The sequence below is a fragment of the Staurois parvus genome, unplaced genomic scaffold, assembly GCF_062004578.1.
Source record: "Staurois parvus isolate SC_StPar_1 unplaced genomic scaffold, SC_StPar_1.0 ptg001610l, whole genome shotgun sequence".
Taxonomy (NCBI): domain Eukaryota; kingdom Metazoa; phylum Chordata; class Amphibia; order Anura; family Ranidae; genus Staurois; species Staurois parvus.
The window spans coordinates 383098-399832 of NW_028319406.1; the positions used below are offsets into that span (position 1 = coordinate 383098).

The 16735-nt window shown below is 41.9% G+C and overlaps 1 protein-coding gene across 1 annotated transcript in view; it reads right to left on the reverse strand.

Annotated features, from left to right (window-relative positions):
• The window catches only part of LOC149435110 (protein-arginine deiminase type-2-like), a 46500-nt gene extending 33861 nt beyond the window's left edge, over positions 1-12639 (reverse strand). Inside the window, exons 1-3 of the mRNA XM_089663003.1 lie at positions 12461-12639; positions 11736-11808; positions 4322-4383 (exon numbers count right to left, since the gene is read on the reverse strand). Of these exons, the coding sequence (XP_089519129.1) occupies positions 4322-4383; positions 11736-11808; positions 12461-12613 (288 nt within the window). The 5' untranslated portion in view covers positions 12614-12639. The remainder of the gene's footprint in view (positions 1-4321; positions 4384-11735; positions 11809-12460) is intronic.
• Positions 12640-16735: the final 4096 nt, after the last annotated feature.

Sequence of the window (16735 nt, forward strand, 5' to 3'; positions counted from 1 at the left end):
ACAATAAGGGGTCACTTCTATCCTCACCAATAATACAAGGAGGTCATTTTCCTCTAAATGCCAATTCAAGTGTTCACTTCTGCCCTGACCACCAATACGAGGAGGAAATTTTCCTCTAAATGCCAATCCAAATCGGTCACTTCCAGGGGCGGACTGACCATTCGAGCACTCGGGCACTGCCTGAGGGCCCGTGGTCATTAGGGGGCCCCATGAAATGCCCCCGGTACCTTTTTTATAGGCTTTTTTGAGTGTGGGCAAGGACACAGGGGCCCCATGATCCCCTAATGCCCGGGGGCCCCATGAGTTGTCAGTCCACCCCTGGTCACTTCTACTCTGAACACCAATAGGAGGAGGTCATTTTACTCTAAATGCCAATCCAATCAGTCATTTCTACCTTGACCACCAATGCAAGGAGGTCCTTTTCATCTAAACACCAATATAAACTGTCTCTTCCAAGTCAACCACCAACACAAAGAGGAAATTTACCCTGATTTCCAATGCAAAAAGATTTTCTTCTAAAAGTCACTATAAGAGGTAAATTTTACACCGAATGCCAATACAAGGAGGTAATTTTCCTCTAAATGTCAATTCAGTTGGTCACTTCTGCCTTGACCACCAATCCGAGGAGGTAATTTTCCTCTAAATGTCAATCCAAGTGGTCACTTCTACCCTGACCACCAATACCAGGAGGTAATTTTCCTCTCAAGGCCAATCCAATCAGTCACTTCTGCCTTGACCACCAATACAAGGAGGTAATTTTCCTCTCAAGGCCAATCCAATCGGTCACTTCTGCCTTGACCACCAACACAAGGAAGTAATGTTCCTCCAAATGCCAATCCAAGTGGTCAACTCTACCCTGACCACCAATGCAAGGATGTAATTTTCCTCTAAATACCAATGTAAACTGTCTCTTCCAAACCAACCACCAACACAAGGAGGAAATTTACCCTGATCGCCAATGCAGAAAGAATAATTTTCTTCTAAGTCAATATAAGAGATCAATTTTACACCGAATGCCAATGCAATGGGGTAGTTTTCCTCTAAATGCCAATGTAAGCGGTCACTTTTACCATGACCACCAATACAAGAAGGTCATTTTCCTCTAAATGCCAATCCAAGTGGTCACTTCTACCCTGGCCACCAATGCAAGGAGGCAATTTTCATCTAAATACCAATGTAAACTGTCTCTTCCAAACCAACCACCAACACAAGGAGATTTACCCTGATCGCCAATGCAAAAAGATGAATTTTCTTCTAAAAGTCACTACAAGAGGTCAATTTTACACCGAATGCCAATGCAATTGGGTAGTTTTCCCCTAAATTCCAATGTAAGCGGTCACTTTTACCGTGACCACCAATACAAGGAGGTCATTTTCCTCTAAGTGGTCACTTCTACCCTGGACACCAATGCAAGGGGGTCATTTTCCTCTAAGTGGTCACTTCTACCCTGGACACCAATGCAAGGGGGTCATTTTCCTCTAAGTGGTCACTTCTACCCTGGACACCAATGCAAGGGGGTCATTTTCCTCTAGACGCCAATGTAAGCACTCATTCTCACACTGACCACCAACGTAAAGAGGGAAATTTTCCTCTGGACACCAATGTGAGAGGTAATTTCTACCGACCACCAATGCAAGGAGGTATTATTCATCTAAACACCAATGGAAGCAGTCGCTTCCAAACCAACCATCAATACAAGGTGGAAATTTACGCCAATGCAAATAGGTAATTTTCTTCTAAACGTCACTATGAGGGGTCAATGCTACACTGAATGCCAATGCATTGAGGTAATTTACCCCTAAATGCCAAAGTGAGCAGTCACTTCTACCATGACCACCAATGCAAGGAGTTAATTTTCCTTTAGACATCAAAGAAAAAAGTCACTTCCACACCAACCATCAATGCAAGGAGGAATTTTATCTCTAGACACGAATATAAGCAGTCACCACCAATGCAAGGAGATAATTTTCCACCAACTGCCAATATAAAGAGTCACCTCTACCCTGACCACTAATGTTAGAGGACACCACCATTTTTACTGTCTGCATTTAATCATTTCAAGAATATTACGAAAAATAATACGCTAGGTATACCAAATTGCAGAGATCAGGGGTCTCCAAACTTTCTAAGCAAAGGGCCAGTTTACTGTCCCACAGACTTTAGGAGGACCTGACTGGAAAAAGTCCCAGCATCAGTGGGAGTAAACAATGCCCCATCTTTGGTGTTAGTGGGAGGAATTGTGCTCCATTGATGGTGTCATTGAAAGAAATTGTGTCCCATCATTGGTGTCATTGGGCCCCATTCTTGGCATCATTGGGACAAACTGTGCCACATTGTTGGTGTCATTGGTGGGAATTGTGCCTCATCGTTGGTATCATTGGGAGGAATTCATTGGTGTCAGTGGATTAAATAGTGCCATAAAGGCCAGATAAAAGCAAGCAAAGGGCCGCAGTTTGGAGACCACTGGCATTGATTATTGATCACTCTAACGTTCCATGAACTGTAGGTGGAATCTAACAAGGGGTTCTCCAAGACCCAAAAAATATTCCCATGGTTCCTTAGGTGTAAAAAGGTTGAGAAATGCTGACCTAAACAATAAATGGATCTAAAATAAATCTAATGGATACAATGTATCATCATAGTGGGCGCAATAAGACAATGTGTTATGCAATTAGCCAGGAAAATGTGAAAAGTAAGAAAAAAAAAAAGTAGTTGGTGACCCCATATTGGACCTAGAAACCACTTTTTTTGTGTGTGTCAGTCTTGACAGTTCTCAGAAGTGCAGATAATTCTACGCCGTACAATGCAGCCATTCTGTGCAAACCTCATCATTATGTCACGAATGGAGCGAGGACCCCATAATCATGTCATGAATGGAGCGAGGACCTCATCATCATGTCACGAATGGAGCGAGGACCTCATCGTTATGTCACGAATGGAGCGAGGACCTCATCATCATGTCACGAATGGAGCGAGGACCTCATCGTCATGTCACGAATGGAGCGAGGACCTCATCATTATGTCACGAATGGAGCGAGGACCTCATCATCATGTCACGAATGGAGCGAGGACCTCATCATCATGTCACGAATGGAGCGAGGACCTCATCATCATGTCATTAATGGAGCGAGGACCTCATCATCATGTCATGAATGGAGCGAGGACCTAATCATTATGTCATGAATGCAGCGAGGACCTAATCATTATGTCATGAATGGAGCGAGGACCTAATCATTATGTCACGAATGGAGCGAGGACCTCATCATCATGTCACGAATGGAGCGAGGACCTCATCATCATGTCATGAATGGAGCGAGGACCTCATCATTATGTCATGAATGGAGCAAGGACCTCAACATCATGTCATGAATGGAGCGAGGACCCCATCATCATGTCATGAATGGAGCCAGGACCCCATCATCATGTCATGAATGGAGCGAGGACCCCATCATCATGTCATGAATGGAGCGAGGACCCCATCATCATGTCATGAATGGAGCAAAGACCTCATCATCATGTCACGAATGGAGGGAGGACCTCATCATCAGGTCATGAATGGAGCGAGGACCTCATCGTCATGAATGGAGCGAGGACCTCATCATCATGTCATGAATGGAGTGTAGACCTCAACATCATGTCATGAATGGAGCGAGGACCCCATCATCATGTCATGAATGGAGCGAGGACCCCATCATCATGTCATGAATGGAGCGAGGACCCCATCATCATGTCATGAATGGAGCGAGGACCCCATCATCATGTCATGAATGGAGCAAAGACCTCATCATCATGTCACGAATGGAGGGAGGACCTCATCATCATGTCATAAATGGAGCGAGGACCTCATCGTCATGAATGGAGCGAGGACCTCATCATCATGTCATGAATGGAGTGAGGACCTCATCATCATGTCATGAATGGAGCGAGGACCTCATAGTCATGTCACGAATGGAGCGAGGACCTCATCATCATGTCACGAATGGAGCGAGGACCTCATCATCATGTCACGAATGGAGCGAGGACCTCATCATCATGTCATGAATGGAGCGAGGACCTCATCATCATGTCATGAATGCAGCGAGGACCTAATCATTATGTCATGAATGGAGGGAGGACCTCATCGTCATGTCACGAATGGAGGGAGGACCTCATCATCATGTCATGAATGGAGCGAGGACCTAATCATTATGTCATGAATGGAGGGAGGACCTCATCGTCATGTCACGAATGGAGCGAGGACCTCATCGTCATGTCACGAATGGAGCGAGGACCTCATCATCATGTCATGAATGGAGCGAGGACCCGTCACGGCACATTTTACCTTATGTGGATTATTCTTCTCTACGACTCCATCGCGGTCAGCGTCAACATCCAGCGACATCCCTGCCAGGGAAAAACAGCACAAAAACGTCAGAAGGATGACAACGGAATGAGAGCTCATGGGGGCGACACACAGCAGACCGACAACCGGAGACCTGTATAATATAGAATAAGTCCTAATAGAAGTGTGTACTCCGGGTACTCCGGTTTGGTAAGGAGGTGAATTGGCTTCTGTTTAAATTGGCCCTAGTATGTGTATGTATGAATGTGAGCTAGGGACCTTAGATTGTACGCTCCTCAGGGACGGGGACTGATGTGAAAGTAATATATATATAGAGAGATAGAGAGAGATTGATTTATAGATTTATAGAGAGAGATTGATTTATAGAGAGATAGATTTATAGAGAGAGAGAGAGAGATGAGGGGGAAAGAGATAGATAGATAGATAGATAGATAGATAGATAGATAGATAGATAGATAGATAGATAATAAATAGATAGATGATAGATAGATAGATAGATAATAGATAGATAGATAGATAGATAGATAGATAGATAGATAGATAATAGATAGATAGATAGATAGATAGATAGATAGATAGATAGATAGATAGATAGATAAATAGATAGATAGATAATAGATAGATAGATAATAGATAGATAGATAATAGATAGATAATAGATAGATAGATGATAGATAGATAGATGATAGATAGATAGATGATAGATAGATAGATGATAGATAGATAGATGATAGATAGATAGATGATAGATAGATAGATGATAGATAGATAGATAGATAGATAGATAGATAGATAGATAGATAGATAGATAATAGATAGATAGATAGATAGATAATAGATAGATAGATAATAGATAGATAGATAATAGATAGATAGATAGATAATAGATAGATAGATAATAGATAGATAGATGATAGATAGATAGATAGATGATAGATAGATAGATAGATAGATAGATAGATAGATAGATAGATAGATAGATGATTGATAGATAGATGATTGATAGATAGATAATAAATAGATAGATAGATAGATAGATAGATAGATAGATAGATAGATGATAGATAGATAGATAGATAGATAGATAGATAGATAGATGATAGATAGATGATAGATAGATAGATAGATAGATAGATAGATAGAAGATAGATAATAGATAGATAATAGATAGATAATAGATAGATAATAGATAGATAGATAGATAGATAGATAGATAGATAGATAGATAGATAGATAGATAATAGATAGATAGATAGATAGATAGATAGATAGATAGATAGATAGATAGATAGATAGATAATAGATAGATAATAGATAGATAATAGATAGATAATAGATAGATAGATAATAGATAGATAATAGATAGATAATAGATAGATAGATAGATAGATAGATAGATAGATAATAGATAGATAGATAGATAGATAGATAGATAGATAGATAGATAGATAATAGATAGATAGATAGATAGATAATAGATAGATAATAGATAGATAGATAGATAGATAGATAGATAGATAGATAGATAGATAGATAGATAATAGATAGATAGATAGATAGATAGATAATAGATAGATAGATAGATAGATAGATAGATGATAGATAATAGATAGATAATAGATAGATAGATAGATAGATAGATAGATAGATAGATAGATAGATAGATATAGATATAGAGAGAGAGAGATCTATATATATATATGTAAATCTCTGCGTGAATTGATGGCGCTATATAAGTACCTGAAATGAATAAATAAATAACGGACTGGCGCATTAACGTTCTTTATTCTATGAGCCCACCAAAGTACATGCGGCGCACAAAAATTGTAACAATCATGTGACATATCGCAAAGAGAGATTTCCTCATTTCTGACGCACACGTTGCGTTCCACCGGAGCATGCAGTGCAAACGGTTGATTATCTGGTGAACTACTAACCTGCACTATTTTAACGGCGTACCCTCAAGAGTTTATTGGACCAAATTTTATAAAATATTAGAATGTGTATCATAAAACATTCATTAAAAAATATGGAGCTGTACGGTAATTGGGGGGAAAAAGTAACCCTTTAAAAGTAAAAAGACAAAAGTTTGGCATTTGAATCCATGTTAAGATCTTTCACGACGATTCTAATATTTCCTAATGAAGATCGAAGATGTTTTCTTCGTTCATACTATGTTTATATTCCATTTATGTTTTTTTTTTGTTTTTTTAATGGGAAAAAGAGCGGTATATAGGAAATATTTTTTATTTAATCCCTAAATAGTTTTTACAAGACTAATAAACCTAACAATAACTTCATTGGTAACCCTAGTCTGGATTATAGACTACAATAAAAACAGAAAAAAAAATTGTCGTGAATCCAGAAGCCATCTTGATTGGCTATTGTATGGCCCTGTGACCGGAGCTGTGGCCCCCACAGACATAGGAACATACCAGAGTCTGGATTGGAAGTTTCTACTTTATGTTGCTGCAGAAACATAAGGGGTCCCAGCAGCACCCAGAGAACAGAGCAGATGAAAGGTAGCAGCGTCTCTCAAGGCGAGCGCGAAGATTCCAAATGTCATTTTGAGACTCGTGCTAGAAAAGCAACAGCTGCAATGCGATCTTCAGAGCGCGCTCCGGAAGGATGACATCTTTAACAGGACAATAGGCGTTAGATTGCAGCCATGTGGTAATGCAGACTACGGCCTCCAAGAGCTCAATAATCGCCAAAAATAGCATCTAATTTCTGTCATTTTTGTCGTTTCTCCGCCGTGACACTCTGCGCAGGGATCCATGACACGCACATGTCCCAGGAGCCGGGGTTTAGGAGGACATAACGGGTGTCAGGTTATCCAAGACAATCCCAAGCCTCCAAGGCTAAGGCTCTTCTCAGGTGACAGCGGCTGGGAAAGGGGGTGGAGAGGGATTTATCATCTATCCCTCCAAAGAGGAAAACCCCAACAACCCAGCACACAGAAACGTAAAGGTGAAGCCTGGAGATTTATGGCTCTCGTGTGAAGTCAAAGCATATAGAGATCTTTATATCACTAGAGGGGTCACTGGCAGGAGGAAGGAGGTCCTGATTCCTCTATATAGATCTATCACTAGAGGGGTCACTGGCAGGAGGAAGGAGGTCCTGATTCCTCTATATAGATCTATCACTAGAGGGGTCACTGGCAGGAGGAAGGAGGTCCCGATTCCTCTATATAGATCTATATATCACTAGAGGGGTCACCGGCAGGAGGAAGGAGGTCCCGATTCCTCTATATAGATCTTTATATCACTAGAGGAGTCACCAGTGGGAGGAAGGAGGTCCTGATTCCTCTATAAAAGTCTTTATCTCTAGAGGGATCACCAAGAGGAAGGAGGCCACCAGAGGGATCACCAGGAGGAAGGAGGCCTCGATTCCTCTATATAGATCTTTATATCTCTAGAGGGGTCACCAGCAAGAGGAAGGAGGTCCTGCTTCTTCTATACAGATCTATATATCACAAGAGGGATCACCAGCAGGAGGAAGGAGGTCCTGATTCTTCTATATAGTTTTTTATATCACTAGAGGGGTCACCAGCTGGAGGAAGGAGGTCCTGATTCCTCTATACAGATCTTTATATCACTAGAGGGGTCACCAGCTGGAGGAAGGAGGTCCTGATTCCTCTGTATAGATCTTTATATCACTAGAGGGGTCACCAGCAGGAGGAAGGAGGTCCCGATTCCTCTATATAGACCTTTATATCACTAGAGGGGTCACCGGCAGGAGGAAGGAGGTCCTGATTCCTCTATATAGATCCTATCACTAGAGGGGTCACCGGCGGAGGAAGGAGGTCCCGATTCCTCTATATAGATCTATATATCACTAGAGGGGTCACCGGCAGGAGGTCCCGATTCCTCTATATAGATCTTTATATCACTAGAGGGGTCACCAGTGGGAGGAAGGAGGTCCTGATTCCTCTATAAAAGTCTTTATCTCTAGAGGGATCACCAAGAGGAAGGAGGCCACCAGAGGGATCACCAGGAGGAAGGAGGCCTCGATTCCTCTATATAGATCTTTATATCTCTAGAGGGGTCACCAGCAAGAGGAAGGAGGTCCTGCTTCTTCTATACAGATCTATATATCACAAGAGGGATCACCAGCAGGAGGAAGGAGGTCCTGATTCTTCTATATAGTTTTTTATATCACTAGAGGGGTCACCAGCTGGAGGAAGGAGGTCCTGATTCCTCTATACAGATCTTTATATCACTAGAGGGGTCACCAGCTGGAGGAAGGAGGTCCTGATTCCTCTATATAGATCTTTATATCACTAGAGGGGTCACCAGCTGGAGGAAGGAGGTCCTGATTCCTCTGTATAGATCTTTATATCACTAGAGGGGTCACCAGCAGGAGGAAGGAGGTCCCGATTCCTCTATATAGACCTTTATATCACTAGAGGGGTCACCGGCAGGAGGAAGGAGGTCCTGATTCCTCTATATAGATCTATATATCACTAGAGGGGTCACCGGCAGGAGGAAGGAGGTCCTGATTCCTCTATATAGATCCTATCACTAGAGGGGTCACCGGCGGAGGAAGGAGGTCCCGATTCCTCTATATAGATCTTTATATCACTAGAGGGGTCACCGGCAGGAGGAAGGAGGCCCCGATTCCTCTATATAGATCTTTATATCACTAGAGGGGTCACCAGTGGGAGGAAGGAGGTCCTGATTCCTCTATAAAAGTCTTTATCTCTAGAGGGATCACCAAGAGGAAGGAGGCCACCAGAGGGATCACCGGCAGGAGGAAGGAGGCCTCGATTCCTCTATATAGATCTTTATATCTCTAGAGGGGTCACCAGCAAGAGGAAGGAGGTCCTGCTTCTTCTATATAGATCTTTATATCACTAGACGGGTCACCAGCTGGAGGAAGGAGGTCCTGATTCCTCTATACAGATCTTTATATCACTAGAGGGGTCACCAGCTGGAGGAAGGAGGTCCTGATTCCTCAATATAGATCTTTATATCACTAGAGGGGTCACCAGCTGGAGGAAGGAGGTCCTGATTCCTCTATATAGATCTTTATATCACTAGAGGGGTCACCAGCTGGAGGAAGGAGGTCCTGATTCCTCTATATAGATCTTTATATCACTAGAGGGGTCACCAGCTGGAGGAAGGAGGTCCTGATTCCTCTATATAGATCTTTATATCACTAGAGGGGTCACTGACAGGAGGAAGGAGGTCCTGATTCCTATATATAGATCTTTATATCATTAGAGGGGTCACCAGCAGGAGAAGGGAGGCCCCGATTCCTCTATATAGATCTTAAGTTAGACGTCATTTAGATTACTGTATTCAGTTCTGGAGACCTCATTACATCCATAAAGATATTAATAAGATAGAACAAGTCCAAAAACGGGCAACAAAAATGATGAAGGGTCTGAGGTACAAAACATATCACTTCAGGAACTTCATATGTGCAGTCTGGAGGAAAAAAGGGAGAGGATGGACATGACTGAAGCCTTGAAATCCATGAAGGGTGTGAATAAGGTTCAGGAGGGAAGACTTTTCAGTATGAAGGTAGGATCAAGGGCATGACTTCAAACTAGCAGGAGGAAAGCTCAAATCTAACCTTAAAGAGTATTATTTTGTGGAAAGAATAGTTGATTCCTGGAACAGACCACCAGCAGAAGTAGACAGCAGTAAGTGAATTTTAACATACTTGGAATGCAGAAAGTTTGGCGTGAAGAGATCCCCTTTAATTTTGATCTAAAGTCATTAAAGATGAAAAAAAAAAAATGTACAAAGCCTGAAGAAGGGACCCAAGTTATCCCCGAAAGCTTGTATCTATAAAAACTCAAGTGAGCCAATAAAGGGGATGACATCAACTCCAAACCTGATGCATTAATCAATGGCCAACATGGTACAATACTCTACTACCAGCATTCTTGGGACATACATAGATCTATAGCCAGTAAAAAGGCAGGTGACCTTGTTCCTGGCTCGCTTTAAACACCCCGCAGGAACGTTTCCACTACGGTGCCTTTCACTGAACTATCAATCAGCCAGAACTGCACTGTCACAGCTGACCAGGAATATCCCAGGATTCTCTGTCACCCTAGAATGTAGAGGACGGTGTGCACTCTATGACATGAGATATACATTTGAGAAGGTACCTCAAGGACACTGGCCCAGGGGGAGCCTGGAATATAGAATACGTACAGCGTCTCCGCCTGATTTTTATTTTGAATAAATCACCTCATTTACACCTCAGGAGAGAAAAATTAACCAGTTGGCCTCAAAGGATTTATTTTGCCTCCAAACCTGCTAGAGTACGTGAGAGTACCTTGCTACCTTGCTGTTTATCTGATTTCTAAAAAATGATATCTACTCGATATCTAATAATCTATATTTTTCTATCTGCTATCTAATAATCCATCCATCTACCAGCCTATCCCCTAATCCAACCATCAACCCATCCACCAACCCATCCATCTACCAACCCATCAGCGATCCCATCCATCTATCCATCTACCAGCCTATCCACCAATCCATCCATCTACCAGTCTATCCACCAATCCATCCATCTACCAGCCTATCCACCAATCCATCCAGCCAATCTATCCACCAACTTATCCATCTATCCATCCATCAGCCAACCCATCCATCTATCCATCTACCAGCCTAGCCCCCAATCCAACCATCAACCCATGCACCAACCCATCCATCTATCAGCCTATCCCCCAATCCAACCATCAACCCATGCACCAACCCATCCATCTATCCATCCGCCAACCCATCCATCTATCTATCCATCCGCCAACCCATCCATCCATCTATCTATCCATCCGCCAACCCATCCATCCATCTATCTATCCATCCGCCAACCCATCCATCCATCTATCCATCCGCCAACCCATCCATCCATCTAGCTATCCATCCGCCAACCCATCCATCCATCTATCTATCCATCCGCCAACCCATCCATCCATCTATCCATCCATCCGCCAACCCATCCATCTATCTATCCATCCGCCAACCCATCCATCTATCTATCCATCCGCCAACCCATCCATCTATCTATCCATCCACCAACCCATCCATCTATCCATCCGCCAACCTATCCACCAATCCATCCAGCCAATCCAACCATCAACCCATCCATCTATCCATCCACCAACCCATCAGCCAATCCATCCACCGATATATCCACCAATCTATCCACCAACCCATCCATCCATCCAAGCATCCATCAACTAATTTGTCAGTCCATCCATCTACCTATTCATCCACCCATCTATCCATCCATGAACTCATCTACACATCCATCTACCCATCCATATGTCTATGTATCCATCAGCCCCTCCACCAGCCCCTCCATCAGCCCCTCCACCAGTTCATCTATGATGGAAGTACGTCTTGTTCAGTTTGAGGTCATTACTCACCAATTCCTGTAAGGTACACTCCTGATTTATCCACGGGAGCGTCCGCTCCCTTTCCATAGTAGGCAAAGGTTATCTGGAAAAGACAAGCAGAAGGAAATCATTGCAGCCTCGTCCCCTCTGTGTAACCATCAGAGGAGGAGAGATCGGAGTGCAGACCGACTCCATCATCTCTTCTCATTCTGTTGCCTAGCACATTTGTTGTACAGTTTATACACTCCGGATATATGGATGTATTTCCCGAATGTAGACGTTCCGTACTTGAGGAATACATCTATATACAGGTTTGTACCAGTGTATACACTCATGCAGCTATTCATGTCTATGGGCAGCTGTATGCAGCTTCCCGGACCTGCAAATACGTCTTATTTCATGCTGTATGCTTTATAAATAACTTGATGGTGACCCCCGAAGATCCACCTACCTGCCCTTCCGAAAGTTGATCTATTTTCCTGCAACCATATCCTGGTAAAGGGTCAGCAGTAATAGCCCTGCACCCGATTTCCAGCTCCACCCGAATTCCGAGGCTTTCACAAGTCTAACTATTATCAATTTTAATTTATTTATCATTGCAGGTAATGCAACAGGAGAAGGGAGACTCCACAGCAAGCATCCCCCCAGAAGCCAGTGGGTGAACTAGTCAACCAGATGCCACCCATAACTAGACTTTTGGGTAACTCAGGAAGTGGCATTTAAAAATCAACCAATCAGCTTCCAGCACATCCCACCTTGCCGTCGTTGAGCTCCGCACTGGGCTGTGTCATGTGGAACTCCACCATGGTCTTCCTGGACAGAGGCCACAGCTTCTCTCCATTGATGACCTTCTGATTGGAGGCATCACTGTTGAGAATGTCGGATTCGATGTTCTGGCTGTGCCGCATACTGAACCACTTGCAATCCGCTGGAGAGCCCCTGGAGGGAGGAGAGAGGACAGTCAGACAACCAATATCCACAAGCAGATCTCTGGCTGTCAGGGAAATGCTTGGAAACAGCCCACATGGAAGAAAAATATACTTGAAATATATTATAAAAATATTCTTCCAAAATATATTGCCATATATTTGAAATACTGCAATTTTGGCCATACTCAAATTAAAAAAAAAAAAAATTATATATTATAATATATATATATATATATATATATATATATATATATATATATATATATATATATATACATACATACATACATACATACATACATATACACACACACACACACACACACACATGTATATATATTTATATACACACACACATATATATATATATATATGTGTGTGTATATATATATATAAATATATATACATGTGTGTGTATGTATATATATATATATATATATATATATAAATATGTGTGTGTGTATATATATATATATATATATATATATATATATATATATATATATATATATATATTTATTATACACACATACACTGTATGTTGAAATGTGTTTATTACAAAATATATGACTAATATTTTTAAAAATACATTTCAAATATACTGTATGTCTTTAAAAATACAAACCTACATTTTTGGAACGCATTTACAAATCTATGTAAAAATATATGTTAAAATGACTTTTTTATATGTTAAAAAAAAATCTGAAGACTATATTTTTAAAAATATATATTTTTTAAATATATTCTTCAGATTTTTTTAACATATAAAAATGTAATTTTTACATAGATTTGTAAATGCGTTCTATAAACGTTTTTGTACGTTGTATGACCTCCTCATGTCATAGAAAACAGCTGCACAAGGATGTGATAATTCCATCGCAGAATGATCCCGTGTGGAACATTTTCCTCCACTACACAGCAGCTGCCCACAGAGGGATTTCAGAGAAAGCGTCACACCTCGCCCTCTTATACCCAAAACCGCCAGATTAACAATCAACAAGAAGAGATTGACACGTGTCCTTCTCCGTGCACCACGTACAGCCCGGCTAAAAATGGCGACTTTTCCCGTCTGTCAGTCACAGGATGGGCACCTGATGACATCACCCCCAGGGATTGCATTGTCCTTTTATTCAAATTTTTATTTTTGAATTATATTTTTAAATTCATTTGTAGTTGCACAATTTGATATACTTTAGGTATTTCATTATAATCCTTACACAAATTTCCATTACATCCACCTACAATCTATTGTCCAAGAGGAGTTAACAGACCTTCTGCGCATTTGTATCCTATACATTGATATGGTACTAGATCCATTTGTATCCTTCTATACACTGATGCTAATTTACTAGATCCATTTGTATCCTTCTATACATTGATATGGTACTAGATCCATTTGTATCCTTCTATACACTGATGCTAATTTACTAGATCCATTTGTATCCTTCTATAAATTGATGATATTGTACTGGATCCATTTGTATCCTTCTATACATTGATGATAATTTACTGGATTTATTTGTATCCTTCTATACATTGATGATATTGTACTGGATCCATTTGTATCCTTCTATACATTGATGATAATTTACTGGATTTATTTGTATCCTTCTATACATTGATGATATTGTACTGGATCCATTTGTATCCTTCTATACATTGATGATATTGTACTGGATCCATTTGTATCCTTCTATACATTGATGATATTGTACTGGATCTATTTGTATCCTTCTATACATTGATGATATTGTACTGGATCTATTTGTATCCTTCTATACATTGATCATAATTTACTGGATCCATTTGTATCCTTCTATACATTGATCATAATTTACTGGATCCATTTGTATCCTTCTATACATTGATCATAATTTACTGGATCCATTTATATCCTTCTATACATTGATGATATTTTACTGGATCCATTTGTATCCTTCTATACATTGATGCTATTTTACTGGATCTATTTGTATAATTCTATACATTGATGCTATTTTACTGGATCTATTTGTATCCTTCTATACATTGATATGGTACTGGATCCATTTATATCCTTCTACACATTGATGATATTGTACTGGATCCATTTGTATCCTTCTATACATTGATGATATTGTACTGGATCCATTTGTATCCTTCTACACATTGATGATATTGTACTGGATCCATTTGTATCCTTCTATACATTGATGATATTGTACAGGATCCATTTGTATCCTTCTATAAATTGACAATAATTTACTGGATCCATTTGTATTCTTCTATACATTGATGCTATTTTTCAGGGTCGATCTATCCCACCAATTTTTCATATGAGCGATCCATATCAATGAATACGTTCTTTAATATTGTACACTGTAGTCTTGAGATACCTATCAGTTGCTTTTATGTTTCCCTGTATACTAACCCTGATGAAGGGGAGGCATTTCCCCCGAAACGCGTTGGATATACCTATTACCTATGAACGAACATCTTCAATAACCTCTAAAATATAACAGCAAGTATGACCGACCTTTATACTGAGCACGCCTCCATCCGAGATGACCCCGGGAATTGCAGGGAAGATCCTTAATGGTTCCCGTGGGAAATGTGAAGCCAAGGAAGTATATAGCGTATACTATACTAAGGCTTGATGTATAGCCAACCATTGAATATAAAGATCAAACGAGACAGCAAAAGAAAGAGGGCCATGACTATCCTGCAAGGGGATAAAGCCAAAAAATATCATGGCTGACACCTTGTTCCCACAATCCCCTGCTTCAGGAAAGAATAACGCAGTACGTGGCTCAACAGGCCGTCGCCAATCACACCCAGAAGACGAACGTATGAATGACGGGGAGCCGCACGTGACGCCCAAACCTCAGCTTAATCTGCCAGTCGGCAGGAGTGACCCATCAGAGGTTCTAGAATGTCCCAGAGAGACCTGGAGGAATGCACCGCGACAGCAGCAACGCCCCAGAGAGACCTGGAGGAATGCACCGCGACAGCAGCAACGCCCCAGAGAGACCTGGAGGAATGCACCGCGACAGCAGCAACGCCGCAGAGAGACCTGGAGGAATGCACCGCGACAGCAGCAACGCCGCACAGCGGCCCATCTCATGTATCCGAGAGAACCAGAATTCATAAATCACCCGAAATCCCCCTTCAAGGGAAGAGAAACCATCCACTCCAGTGACCGCCCCCCTCAAATACCTTTATATAGATCTGACATATACCGTACTGTACAGAGATCACTAAGCCAGAGGAGCTTACACTCTAATGTCCCCTCCCCCACAGTCCTATCAGTATCTGTACCAGAGGAGCTTACGCTCTAATGTCCCCTCCCCCCACAGTCTCATCATTCTCTGTACAGAGGAGCTTACACTCTAATGTCCCCTCCCCCACAGTCCCATCAGTCTCTGTACAGAGGAGCTTGCACTCTATTGTCCCCTCCCCCACAGTCCCATCAGTCTCTGTACAGAGGAGCTTACACTCTATTTTCCCCTCCCCCCACAGTCCCATCAGTCTCTGTACAGAGGAGCTTACACTCTATTGTCCCCTCCCCCCACAGTCCCATCAGTCTCTGTACCAGAGGAGCTTACACTCTAATGCCCCCTCCCCCACAGTCACATCAGTCTCTGTACCAGAGGAGCTTACACTCTATTGTCCCCTCCCCCACAGTCACATCAGTCTCTGTACAGAGGAGCTTACACTCTATTGTCCCCTCCCCCCACAGTCCCATCAGTCTCTGTACAGAGGAGCTTACACTCTATTGTCCCCTCCCCCCACAGTCCCATCAGTCTCTGTACAGAGGAGCTTACACTCTATTGTCCCCTCCCCCACAGTCACATCGGTCTCTGTACAGAGGAGCTTACACTCTAATGTCCCCTCCCCCACAGTCACATCGGTCTCTGTACAGAGGAGCTTACACTCTAATGTCCCCTCTGACCCATATGTGCCCACAGGGAGTACGAGGCGATGAAAGCGTCAATGGCGATCGATCGATTACAGAGGACGCCCCCAAAAGCTTTACAAATACATGGAAGGTGAATCCAATCTATTCCCTCTGGATTTGGCTGGCACCCCTCCCCTCCCCCCCCCCCCCCCCCTCCACTTGCT